This window comes from Parasteatoda tepidariorum, chromosome 8, assembly GCF_982258835.1.
Source record: "Parasteatoda tepidariorum strain Cologne lab strain chromosome 8, Ptep-v5.0, whole genome shotgun sequence".
Classification (NCBI taxonomy): domain Eukaryota; kingdom Metazoa; phylum Arthropoda; class Arachnida; order Araneae; family Theridiidae; genus Parasteatoda; species Parasteatoda tepidariorum.
The window spans coordinates 112,214,410-112,227,670 of record NC_141762.1 but is presented as its reverse complement, the minus strand read 5'-3'; the positions used below and the strand labels follow the sequence as shown (position 1 = coordinate 112,227,670).

Here is a 13,261-nt window from a genome sequence, read left to right as displayed (position 1 = left end):
AAAAAAAAAAAAAACATGATCTTCTCAATTTTCTCTGCAATATTGATCAGAAACTAGTTATTTTATCATGACTATTTAAAATTTTTGAAAATGTTTTTGAATTTTATTGATTTCATGTTTATAAATTAAGCACTTTAAACGATAGAAAAAAATAATTTTTATTATTGCACAGATCCTAATAAGGTTTTTTTTTTTTTGGAGAGTGATTAAAAATATTTTTTGGGTGCTTAAAAAGTACTTAACAGGTGTTTATTTTTTTGTCGAAAAATCCGGCTACGTCTCAAGTATCTATAAATTCTAATTTTATGATGTACTTACTAAATTTGACTTTCCTTTATTGTGAATTTCATTTTGAAATGAATAATTGTGTGTGTTTTACATGTCACAGACACACCAGCTGTTGTTTCTTTTCCTCATTTTCTTTATGCGGATCAGCATTACATGGACAAGATAGATGGTCTGACACCAGATCCTGCAAAACACATGTTCTTCATTGACCTCGAACCTGTAAGTATTGTCGTTATGAGTATTATTGTTATTATCATATGACAAAAATACATACCTGCCAAGTCTCCTGTTTTTTTGACGAAGACTCCTGTATTTTATGACTATCTCCTGTTTACCTGTATATTCTCAAAATTCTCGCTATTTGTTGCAGAAATTAAAAAAAAAAAGGAAAATAGATGATAAAATATCCACTGATGGCAAAAATACTTCTCTTATTCCTCAACAGATGGTGCTATTGCCAGTACTGCAGTATGTTGAGTGTTAATTGTTTTAGTCGAGTCGTAATGGCTCGGGGGATGGAGAGTTCGCTTTCCAATGAGGTGAACCCAGGTTCGAATCCCAGCGATGACTGGTCAGTACGAATTCCGCATCTGGCTTGTACCTGCCACAGTGCTGATGTGAATTATCCTCAGTGGTAGACGGATCAGGGGTTAGAGTCCCCTTGTAGTTAGGCTAACCAAGAAAGGTTTTCGTGGTTTTCCTCTCTATGTAACACAAATGTAGGTTAGTTCCATAAGAAAGTCCTCCAAGAAGAAAATTTCTCCCAATACTTGATCCAGGAGTTCCCTTGTCTTCTGGATTGGGTTCGAAATGACAAGGCTACGTAGTTGAATATCAGTAGTCCTCAGCCCAAAATTGGGTCGGATCTCCGTTATTTTATTTCTTCAGTGTTGGCAGATATGAAAATATTTATTTCGCAAACTTTATCTGAATTTTTTTAACTTAAAATATTTCCTAAATTTGATGATATCTCGCGCCATTTTTTATGATATTTCTCTCTTTTGAGTGAATAGCTTATTCTTTTTGAGACATTTTGCTCGGGAGAAAGTTTTTAAATTTAAAATATATTTAATTAGCTAAGGAAACGAAAGGTATAATAGCAGATGATAGAGCGAAGTAAGTGACTGAAAAAGAATTCACTGTTTGTGTTTGGCGCACATTAAGGGTTATCTCAATTTCAAGAGCGGAGATATTTCTCTTTTAACTCCAGTGCTGAAATGAACTCTGCGTCCGATTAAATGGAGCCGAGTGCCAACTCCTAGTAACGAACTTTACTTGGGGTTCTTCAAATTACGATTGAAGGAAAAAAATTTTTTGGTTTATTTAAAAAGAAAAGTTAAATAATACTTTGTGCCCTAAATTAAAAGTAACTAAACCATTTAAAAGTAATCAGGCTTTAAAAGTATTTCTTGTTCATTCAGGGTTGCCACTCCATAGGGAAAATATAGGAAATTTAAAAATCACCTAGAATAACGGGGATAATGCAGGGAATTTTGTTCCTTATTTTTGCCTTTAAAAGAATGGTGATCACTCAAAACATAATCTATGGTTTATTCAAAGATGATATTTAATGGATGGCAATCTATGGATTATTCAAAGATGATCCAGCAATGAAAACCAGTATAGTTAGTCCAATATAGCTCATACAAGAGCACAACAATTGTTCTTTTCCTCTTAATATAGTGTGTATAATATTTACTGGGAAAGCACACTTTTTTTTTTCCTGACTTGAGTGGCAACCCTGGTAATTCTCAAAAATGTGTTAAGCAATGATTAATATTTTCAATAAAAAAATTTTAAAAATATTAGCTTTTCCCTAAATGCACAAATAGGATAGTGTTTTAATTGAAGATTTTGAATATACAGGGTGCGTTCTGAAAGTAATGCGCATTTTCTGGGGAAAATATATTTATTTATCCTATGGGTACAAATGGTTAAAATTCTTCAAAATAGTTCCCTTGTGCATCAATACACACGCGGAGACGATTCTGCCACGTCCGGAAGGCACCATGGAACTCCTCGACAGGAATACCTCTCAGGAACCTTGTAACATGAGCTTGGATGTTCTCCACCGACTCCCAGTGCTTTCCCTTCGGTTCTCTTTTCAGTCGGGGCAGCAAAAAAAGTCACACGGCACCAAGTCAGGGCTATAGGGAGGCTGGGGCACTAACTCATCAATTCCAGCAATTCTTCACTGCGCAAAACTCGAACTTCTTTTTGCTCCTCCTTTCGCATTTGCAAATCCTCTGTCACAATCCCATGTACCACACATTTTGACAAGTTTAGGGTGTTAGTGATTACCTGAATGCTTAACCGATGTCTGACTTCAAAACTTCACACACATGCTGAACGTTTTCATCGGGTCGGGCTGCTGTTGGGCGTCCAGAACAACGCTCGTCGGTGACCTTCTCCCCACCCTCCTTGGAGGCCTTGTGCCACCTTCCACACTGAGATCTCGAAATGCATTCCTCCTTAAAGTCGTCTTGAACCATGTGATGAGTTCCCGTCGCATTCTTCCCAAGTTGCACACAAAACTTAATCGCATACAGCTGTTCAGGCGTACGAACACTCCATCACGCCGTGACTCGATCGAAAAAAAGACATTGCGCGAAGACACGTCCCACCGCTCCTACTGCTCGGAGCGACCTGAGACCAGGCTTGTTTGGAAGGACAAATCCCCCACCACATTTTTTGACCAATCTGAGTGTGCTGCGATCAATAGCCGCGTCACAATAAAATCATGCGCATTACTTTCAGAACGCACCCTGTATTTATTTATTGCTGCATACCACTTAACATGCAAATAAACATTCCATATCTATATGCTATAAATAGGAATAGTCCTACATCGCCAAACGACATCCTCGAGGATAACTCCCTCCGAGAATTTTTTTCCTTACTTATGTTAAGATAATGCATATTTAAATTTAGCAGTATCCTTGCTTTTGAGTTGTATCATAAAAAATACAAGAAAAAAACTTATTTTGAATATATTTCTTTAACATTTTTTTTAATATTATATTAAAAATTTAATATGAAAATATTACAATAATGAATCAAAGTATACTGCATATATACAAAACAAATTTTTTTCACTATTAACTTAAAGTAGTTTGAAATTTAAACTGAAAATATTAAATTTAGAAAGGTACATCATTCCCATTTGTAGTTTTGAAAATATAATTGTTAGCAAAAATAGCATATTTATAAAGTAAATAAAAGTATAATTTGGGAAATTTTCTTATTGATTCCCTAATTACATTACTTATTTTGAAAACTAACAGAACATGAAATGTGTGATGATCTATTTTGTCTTAAGCATTTTTAAAAACTTTACAGTTTAATCTTAAATATGCTTTCATTAATTTATTTTACCTTGATATTTTATCAAAAACTGAGTAGCTCTATGTAAACTAAGTATTTCTATGATACAAATAACAAAAAGTTTTATTATTAAAAATTTTACAAAAAAACAAGCTTTTTTTACAAAAAAAAGTTTTTTAAACCACATTGATTTTAACCAGCCAACTCATATTGAAATATTAGACTTATCTCTCTCTCTCTATCTCTCTCTCCCTCTCTCTCTCTCTCTCTCTCTCTCTCTCTCTATATATATATATATATATATATATATATATATATATATATATATATATAAATATATGCAAAGTTTGCTAGTGCTAAAAAATTCTACTAGCAAAGCCATGGTTTATACTGGCTATCTTTAAGATGTATTGTAATACAATTTGCAATACTATTTATAACCTTTTTGTTAAATATTTATGCACATATTGAAGTTTAAATAGCAATGTTTTGTACTATTTTCCTTCTCTAAGAAGTTTCATTTAATCATACAGAAAGACAGAATACTTTATAAAAAAGTATATTCTCAAGAAAAATCATTGTATTTCACATATAACAGTTATTTTGTTATTTTCACTTTCTAGATATTTCTGTTATTTAAATTAAATTTTTTAAAAACATCAAAAATATAAATATTTTTAAAATAAATTAACATCTAGTGCTTTGGAGAAATTTATAATAATTCTTTTAATTGGAAATTTTTTGTTTAGTATCATAAGACTTTCTGGATATGGAATAGTATACCAGACAAAATTTTGGAAAAAGTAGCAATTTTATTGTTAAAAAGGAGTTTTGCATCCTAAATTTTTAAAAAAAAGTTTGTTTATTTTTAATTGTCACAAAGTCAATTGTCTTTTGATTCATTGTCGAAATGCAAAAATGTGAGGCAAAAGAAAGAAGGTTTTAACAGAAGCACAGTTATTTTAGGACAACAAATTAGATTAGTTGAAATTTAAAATTTAAAAAAAAAACTGAATCATTAAATTTTAATAAAATCATCAATAATAAAACATACTTTTACATCTAAAATTAATTTGTGGTGTAACGAGGGGTGATAGTATTCCGGTTGTACCCCTGAATTCCAGGTTTTTCGCATTATTCCTCCAGGTCTGGAAAACTAGTAGCCAAGGCATGTGATTTTTTCGCAGAATTCCCCACAACTCAAGACCGTTGATTTGCTGATTTCCGGGAATCGGAACTTATAATCCGATGAATTATCACTGCAATTTAGCATTTAGAGTAAGAATTAAGTTCTACAATCTAGAATTAAATTTTTTAAACCTTCACTGAATCGCGTTAAGGAGATTTTTTTCTAACACGTGTCTCTTCTGCTATTATACATTTTTAGCTTGTCCGCTCTTCATAGTTTTTAATGTTTGAAACTATGCCGGAATCCTCTAATATCGAGATTCATATTCACAAAATTTTAATATCTATCATCGATTTTCATATTTATCTAATTTAAAAGTTATTCATTGTGAATCGTATTTATGTGATTTAATAATCGAACATCGCGATTCATATTCGAGCTAGTTTAAAATCCTATTTCGCTATTCCTAGTCACTGGATCTAAAAAATCGTGTGCGATTCAAAAATCCAATAATGCGATTTGTGTTTTCACATTCTTAAAATCCAATATCGTGATTCATATTCATGCGATTTTTAAATCCAATAATCGCGATTCTTGTAAGAATGTGTTCTTAAATTAGTTACTATAAAATAATTAATTTTATTATAAAAAATTATATTAACTTGGAATAGTATATAAATTTATATCTTATTGAGTCTTTACACATAAAATTTTCAGGGTTTTTCAATTTGTGTCACAATCACCCCTGGGTGTAACTACCACTATAAATATTAAATACCATCAGTAGTATATAAGACATGTTAACTTGATTCTATCATGAGGTACCTTTTGATAGATGAAGGTTGACATAGTCTATAATTAAAATCCCCCTCATTGGTGACCCGGACTTGATATGAACATTGATGGATGGTCCACATTAAAATAGTTGATTTTCTTAAAATATACTGTTCAAAAGAAGAAAAAAAATCTGTTAAAGTGAATCAAGTCTCCCGGTCAATAAACAAAAAATGAAGGGAAAAAAATTTCTGAGCAAAATGCTATAAGCAAAAATAATAAATTAGAGAAAAAATTATTATGAGCATAATTGATATAAATAAATAAACAGCATGAATCAACTAGTGAAATCTGTTAACTGAATTCTATCACAGAAAAAATTCTGACAGGGGAGTAATGTGGTGTCACTACCACTATAAATATTAAATACCAATTCACTAGTATATAAGACATGTTAACTTGTTTCTATCATGAGGTACCTTTTAAAAGATGAAGGTTGGCATAGTCTATAATTAAATCCCCCTCAAATTCTATTTATTATTGTTTCAAAGTATGAAATTATTATTGCTAGATTTAAAACTTTTGAATGATGATCAATATTTTTAATACAGTTCTATTTTGTAATATTTTTTAAACAGTTCCATATTTTGAAAGTTCTTTTGGGAGCATTTTTTTGATAGATATTTGTATTTATCGAACTTTCAATCACTGTTAGAAAAATAAATAAAATTAAATGTGTTTTTCTTAGTGATGTAACGAATAGTGATGGGGCCGAATATTCGGCCAAATTTTAGACTGAATACCCAATATTCGGTGGTCGAATACTTACTTTTTAAAAATTTCTCTTTAGATTGTAATTAAAGTAATTTTCAAATTTTAAATTAAAAATGAAATAAATATTAACAAAATTGCTTTTTTAATCTTTGTATATTTAAAAAACTTTTAACAACTTGATTTATTTTTTGTAATAATTTAAATATCTTGATGCCAATAACAAGGCAATGTGGCTTTTATAAATCTAAATGATTAATAATAGCATATTTTAGTTATAGTTATACTTGTAATTTATATGCTATTATATTTAAGATAAGAACTCATTACTTTCTACTGTTAAATGTATTCTTAACTTTCTTTTTTGTCAGAAAAATTATTAAAACCCAGAAAATTAAGAACTTTTTAAAAAGTTTCACTTTTGAAATTTTAATTTTTTAATTAAATATTTTTCAAATTTTAAATTAAAAATGAAATAAATATTAACAAATTTGCTTTTTTAAACTTTCTATATTTTAAAAAAATTTAACAACTTTATGTATTTTTTGTAATATTTTAAATATCTTGATGCCAACAATAAGGCTTTCACAAATCTAAATAATTTATAATAGCATATACTTTAGCATTCGGCTAGGCCGAATATTCGGCAAAGGGGCCGAATACCGAATAGTGGCCGAATATTCGTTACATCCCTAGTTTTTCTATGTTTGTCTTTAATAATGCTGCTATGAAAATGTCAATGGATTTTGGTGTATTGTTGCTGTATTTGTCTTTATTAATGTCCGTGAATTTTAATATATTTTAGAAATTGGGTATTCCTGTAAATGTTGATGCAAGATTACAAATTAATGTAGCCATTCCAAACTGTGATGAATTAGAGTGAGTTTTCTTCTATTTATTTTTTCAAATGACTTGTTGTACCTCATGTTCAATACTAGATATCCTTTAATGCCTGGATAATTCCTTTAAAGTACTCTAGAAGCAGTGTCATTTTTAATTTGATATAAATGGTACTGTGAATGAACGAAATTAGTGGTTGATGACTTCCACCGGTTAATGTTAACAATCACATAGTCGCTTTGGTAAATGTCCGAAATATCTAGTTAAATGCCCGGTATGCGTTTGTCCTACCAGGGGTCTGTTTAGAAGAAATTTGGGCCCATTAACGGACCCTTCACAAAATATCTTTTCATAAAAACAGAACCCTTCACAAAATATTTTGACTTAAAAACGGAGCCTTCACAAAATAATTTATCTTTTAATCGGACCCTTCACAAATTTGTTTATCTTCATTATTGTTTTGTTAATCGAATAAACCCTTCCCAGGAAAGGGGGGAGAGAAAGACAGATGTAAACGAACTAAATTTTGTCTGCGGCAAGAGCTTCTTCCTTTATTCGTTCGAAATGAATATTCTGCGTTCAGCAGTATAAGCTAAATACCAATTATTTGTATGTTGCATCGCTATTTTAGGAGCTGTAATGGCTGTTCATTTTTTGAAATTAAATTTTTTTAATTATAATTTTACAGTGTTGAGCATAATCTTGTATGTCTTTACAATTCTTGAAAAAGTTTTTTTGCAATAACCGGACCCTATTTGCACACATTCACAAGAGCAGGACCATGGTTGAAAGAATGTGACTTAACGTTTATTTTATATTCACATATGACGAGTCATTTTTTCACAATTTTACAAAAACGGACCTTTCACAAAATGTCTGGACAGACCCCTGCCTGCATCAATGTTTTTTTAAGGTCAAGTGCCACTGCCCAGTATGCATTTAGCCAGTACTCCGTTCACTGTTGTTTCTTCTAATCTATCCTCAACATGTATTAAAACGTCGAATAAATATAATAATATCAATGAATACCAAATGGGATATAACAAATATTTCCTACATTCACCAAAGCGACTATGTGATTGTTGACATTCACCTGGGAAAGACAACATTCTCTTGATTTCGGTCATTTGCTGTAACATGCATATGTAATCATACAGCAATAATAATATAGCACAATAAATAAATACAAAAATGAGGAAAAAGAAGAAAATTAATAAATTTTATTTACTGTGCATAGGTTGCAAGTCCCTTTTGCAGATATAATCGTGTGAGCTGATAAAGAAATATCTTTTTTCTTTTTTAAGAATATGTTATTTTATTTTAATAATTTTCTTCTTCTCTTTTCATTGTGTAATTTATTCCATCTTTCCTCTATATTTTGAACTTTTATATATATTTATATATACAGTGCAGAACCTCTTATCCAGAAAACCAGATAACCGGAATGAAATTCGGAACCGGAAATTAATTTTCTTCCTTAAAAAAATTTTTTTTTCTTGCAAGATTTTGAGCCCATTTTGTTATTTAGAGCGTATGGCGTATCGAGTTGACGAAAGAACTGATTTAGAGGACGGATCATATGCGGTTTGTAGACGAATCTCACATAAGCACAAATAGCTTATATATGTTATTAATGTTAATAATAACATATATAAGCCTGTATATAATTTTTATTTCATAATTTCTTTCCTTATTTAAACTGAACTGTATTATTATTTATTATTATTTCTAAACCTATTTCAAAAAAAATTTTTAGTTTCGTTTTATAAACATTTAAAAAAAAAAAGGGCATTTTGTAGCGATTCAGAAAACAGGAAAAATCAGTTATCCGGAATCGCAATGGTCCCGATCGTTCCGGATAATCGGTTCTCTACTGTATATATATTGTAATTATCCCCATATAGAAAGCAAACAATAATTATCCAATCTTCTGTAAAAAATTCTATGTTAAACTTTTAAATACAGAGTTAAAAAATAGTAAAAATTTTAAACTTATTAATTTAAATAATAATATTGTCAATAAAAATTTTTTTGATTTATATAAGAGGTTAAAAATTAAACTTCGCACTATACAATTTCCTTACTTAATTATCAATTATTCAATAAATCAGTTATATGCTGGCTAGAGAGGCTTCAGCCTTGCATCCATCTTTTCATCCAGTTCCCCTTAGAAATGAAATTACCCCTTAGAATTGCCCCTTAGAAAGGCGGCTTATTTAGAGCAAATTTAGGCACAGAACAATATCTGCTAGGGACTTAGCTGATGGAAAGTCCTGGGCTAGCCTTCTTGATGGCCAGCAGCGCTCTCACCTTTCCCTCCTTCCCAGAGCCGAGGGAGTAGCTTGCCTTAGAATAATTACTGGACATGACTACTTGTAGGCTCATCTATTTAAAATTAACCTGGTTAATTCGCCTCTCCTGTGTCCTCTCACCTTCTGGAGCTACTTCAGTGTTGTATTGGACTGCAAAACGCCTTATGTCTGAGAAGATGATGGCGGGCGTAATTTTAAAAAAATAAATAAATAAATCTTCAAAAAATTCCTATGAAATTTAGAACAATCACATGTGGATCTAATACTTACCTAACTAAACCTGGCACCATTTTCTCTAACTACTAAAAATTATTAATGTTATTATTGAAGTTTCTTCTTGGATTATCACTAATAATCAACCGATTTTAGAATTTATTAAACATAATAAAATTAATTTTGTTGCGATTTCCAGGATTTTTTCAATACCATTCCCCATTCTAAACAAAAAGATGTCCTTTTGAACTATTACCATGATTTAAAAAACATCCTTAGTTGCAATTTTGATTATTGAGAAACTCTAATTAATTTTTGTCTTTTTAATAATTATCTTTGCAATAAAGGAGATATTTTTCTTCAAATTGATGGAATACCTCAAAGATATAATTTTTCATCTCTTTTAGCTGATTTATTTTTGCACTATTATGAAAAAAATTATATTCTTAATATTGATTTTGTTTTTAGATTTATTTAATTATCTTTAATTTTCAAGATTATACAATTTTATTGAATAATATTTAACCAGAGAAATTAGTCTTGCTTCGTAATCACGATGATAATATTTATTTTATTTTTTAAGAAGAAAATATCCGCTTTGTTGATTTATATGATTAAAGAAGTAATTTTAATTTCAATAAAATAAGCTAATTAATTGAAACTCTATTGTTTCTAAAAACATCTATTTAAATATCATTTTTATCAAATGAATAGAATCAAAAGAATATGTAGTAATGTTTATTTATCTAAAAAACAAATTTACAAACTTTTTCAAAATTTGATAAAGCAAAACAATGCATACCCGACTAAAGTAATTAAATTCTATATAAAAACATTGGGTTTGTTGCATTTTATTGTAAATAAATTTACTAAAAAACTTCTTTGTTAATTTATATAATTTTTGCCATGTGCAAATCAGTGGCTAAAATTATGTACAAAACGGGCAATTCGTGTTTTTTCCTCTTTTCTATTTTATTTTACTTTTTTCTTAAATAAAAGTTAATTTTCTGAAATGATTAATTTTCTAAAATTATTAATTGTCAACTTCTTTAAATTATCCAGTATAATATTACCTTGCGTGCATCCATTTTCGGACCCATCCTTGGTAACTAACAAATCAAACGTGCTTCAGTACTGCAGTAGAAACACTATGAAAGAAAATCCTTCTATTTATGCTTTTACCTCAATTTGCGCTTCTGTTTTCATATTTTGTGATCCAGCAATCTTGTTACTGAAATATTTTTATATAGTTTTTTGCAAGGATCAAACCGTAGGTGAAAATCTATAATGCAGGTCTGATAATGCTGTATTGTGAATAATTTGGTATTTTTTTTAAATATAACTTCTATGGGTGTATCTATTTTAAGTGCAAATAAAAGAAATGAATGTTGTCAAGTTTATTGTATTGTTACCAGTAAATGATAAGCGTTTTGAGTGTTGTGAACAAAGCAATTATTATGTTTTGAACTTTTTAAATGTAATTTCATACAAATATTTATATTAATGCTGCTCAAAGGAATTCAAGGAAAAATAATGTCACCCAAGTCTTTAGGTAGGAATACTACTCTTTTCTTTAACAGTTGTTGTATATCTAGAAAGATTGGAGGAGACAATTTTCCACTTTGCTTGTGTGTTTATCCATTAAACTAAACTCAGTGGCACGACAGCCCATAGAGGGCCTACTGTGACGCTACCACTCAGCCACCGGGCGTCGTGTTTATCCATTAGACATCCAAAATCTTAAAATATAATCACAGTTATTGTAACAAAAACCTATTATATAGACTTGATCATTAAAATTCTATGGTATTTTTTTCAGATTTGGTTAACAAAAATATTTTTTAAGCAAAACACTGACTTTTCAATGATTCATATATATTAGTTTCTTATATAATTGAGTTTCCTTTTCTCAATAAATAATAATTATAAATGTGTCGAGATACTTTTTTTAATGAAACTATGGTACTTTATACTGACCTAAAAGTACCTTATACTGACCTAAAAGTACCTTATACAGACCTAAAAGTACCTTATACTGACCTAAAAAGTACCTTATACTAACCTAAAAGTATTTTATACTAACCTAAAAGTACCTTGTACCCAATACCTAAAGGGGCCACTCTGACCCTTCCTGTCATTATAGGTATGAGGTTCTATATATATGTTTCTATAAGTCAAAGGCAGGAATGTTTAAATAAGCCCTTAAATTGGTACAAATTAGGAAAAGTCAGAAATACTAAACTCTTTCAGTAAATTAATTTTAAATTACAGAGCAACAAAAATGAGATGGCCCTCAATCGAGTGTTAAGATCTGAACAGTAACTGTGTGTTTTAAAAATCGTGCAACATAAGTTTGATTTTTATAATTGTGGCCAGGTAAGATAAAATGAAACATTTTCCCTGGCCAACAGAATTTTTGAGCTCTAGGCAACCTGGTATCGGTGTTATGCTATAAAGAATTTTTTTAATAGTTATAAAAATTTCAAAATCGTAGAATTAGAAAATAAAATATATTTAAATGTTTTTTCAAGTGGGGTTCTTGAAATTCCTCACTTCTGAACGCTTGTGCTTAATTTATCATAATTAAAAATAAACAGATAAATCAAAAATTTTAAAATAAAATTTTTAAAAAGAATTAAGATAATGATAAAAGAATAAATGTTCAAGTAGTTCATTTTTAGGAGTAAAATAAATAATTCATATAATCAATTTGAATAAAATGGACAAAAATTATATGGTAATCTAAATTATTCATTTTTCTTAAAACCTGTCAAATAGAGAATATTCAAAGGGTTTCTTAAAATTATTTGTTCAAGGCATAACAATGTCTAGCGCTGGCTCTATTTGCTTTGCACACAATTTTTACATGTTAGAATTATAAGAGTTTATTTTTATTTACACTCAAATCTTGTTTCAATCATATTTATGCACCGATTTGATGATTAAATAACTATTTTATTCAAATTTGATTTAGAAATCTTGAACTGCCTGATGAGAAGATTTTCTATCCTATATTTTGGTTCAGTGAGGTAAGTTCTTTACAATGTGTAATGAAATCATGATTATTATTTTATTATTTCCAGCAATTTGTTTTGTATGGATGTCAAATATTATAAAAGTCAAAAGATTAAAGAAGCAAAGTGACAGTACGGTAATGACTGGTTGCAGATAAGGATTTAGTTAACAAAATTACTCTTTGAATAAACTCCCATTTTATAAATTATAACAGTTCCAATGTTTATCTTATAGAAGAAAAAAAATTAAGACTGAAAACTCGCTGTAAAAATTCTGCTCTTTACGGCTCAAATTTGGGTTCAGTTGCAGCATTGTGCTTAACTGCTGTATCTTGCACACAAATCACAGATACACAGATTAATTATTTTATTGTATTGTTAGTAATATTATTGTGTATGCTGCTGTAAAGCACACATGGTTACCACTCTTCGGGACTGAAATCAGTCTTGAGAAGGAAAAAAATCTGTGGACTTAATTAATGTTTCTTTCCCAATTGTCTTTTAAATTAATTTTTCTTTTAGATTAAATTTAGTTATTAAAGATATTGAATTTATTAAAGGAAGTTATTACATTTATTAAAGAAGGAATAAAAGAT

At 29.6% G+C, this 13,261-nt stretch overlaps 1 protein-coding gene across 2 annotated transcripts in view; it reads left to right on the top strand.

Moving 5' to 3' along the window:
• LOC107436415 (protein croquemort) overlaps positions 1–13,261 on the top strand; it is a 71,043-nt gene that overhangs the window by 36,317 nt on the left and 21,465 nt on the right. For both annotated transcript variants that reach the window (XR_015428517.1, XM_087149346.1), the window contains exons 9-11: positions 389–507; positions 7,092–7,165; positions 12,626–12,680. Coding sequence is in view for 1 of the 2 variants with exons in the window: in XM_087149346.1 (XP_087005472.1) it covers positions 389–507; positions 7,092–7,165; positions 12,626–12,680 (248 nt within the window). In the remaining variant the exon portion in view is untranslated. The remainder of the gene's footprint in view (positions 1–388; positions 508–7,091; positions 7,166–12,625; positions 12,681–13,261) is intronic.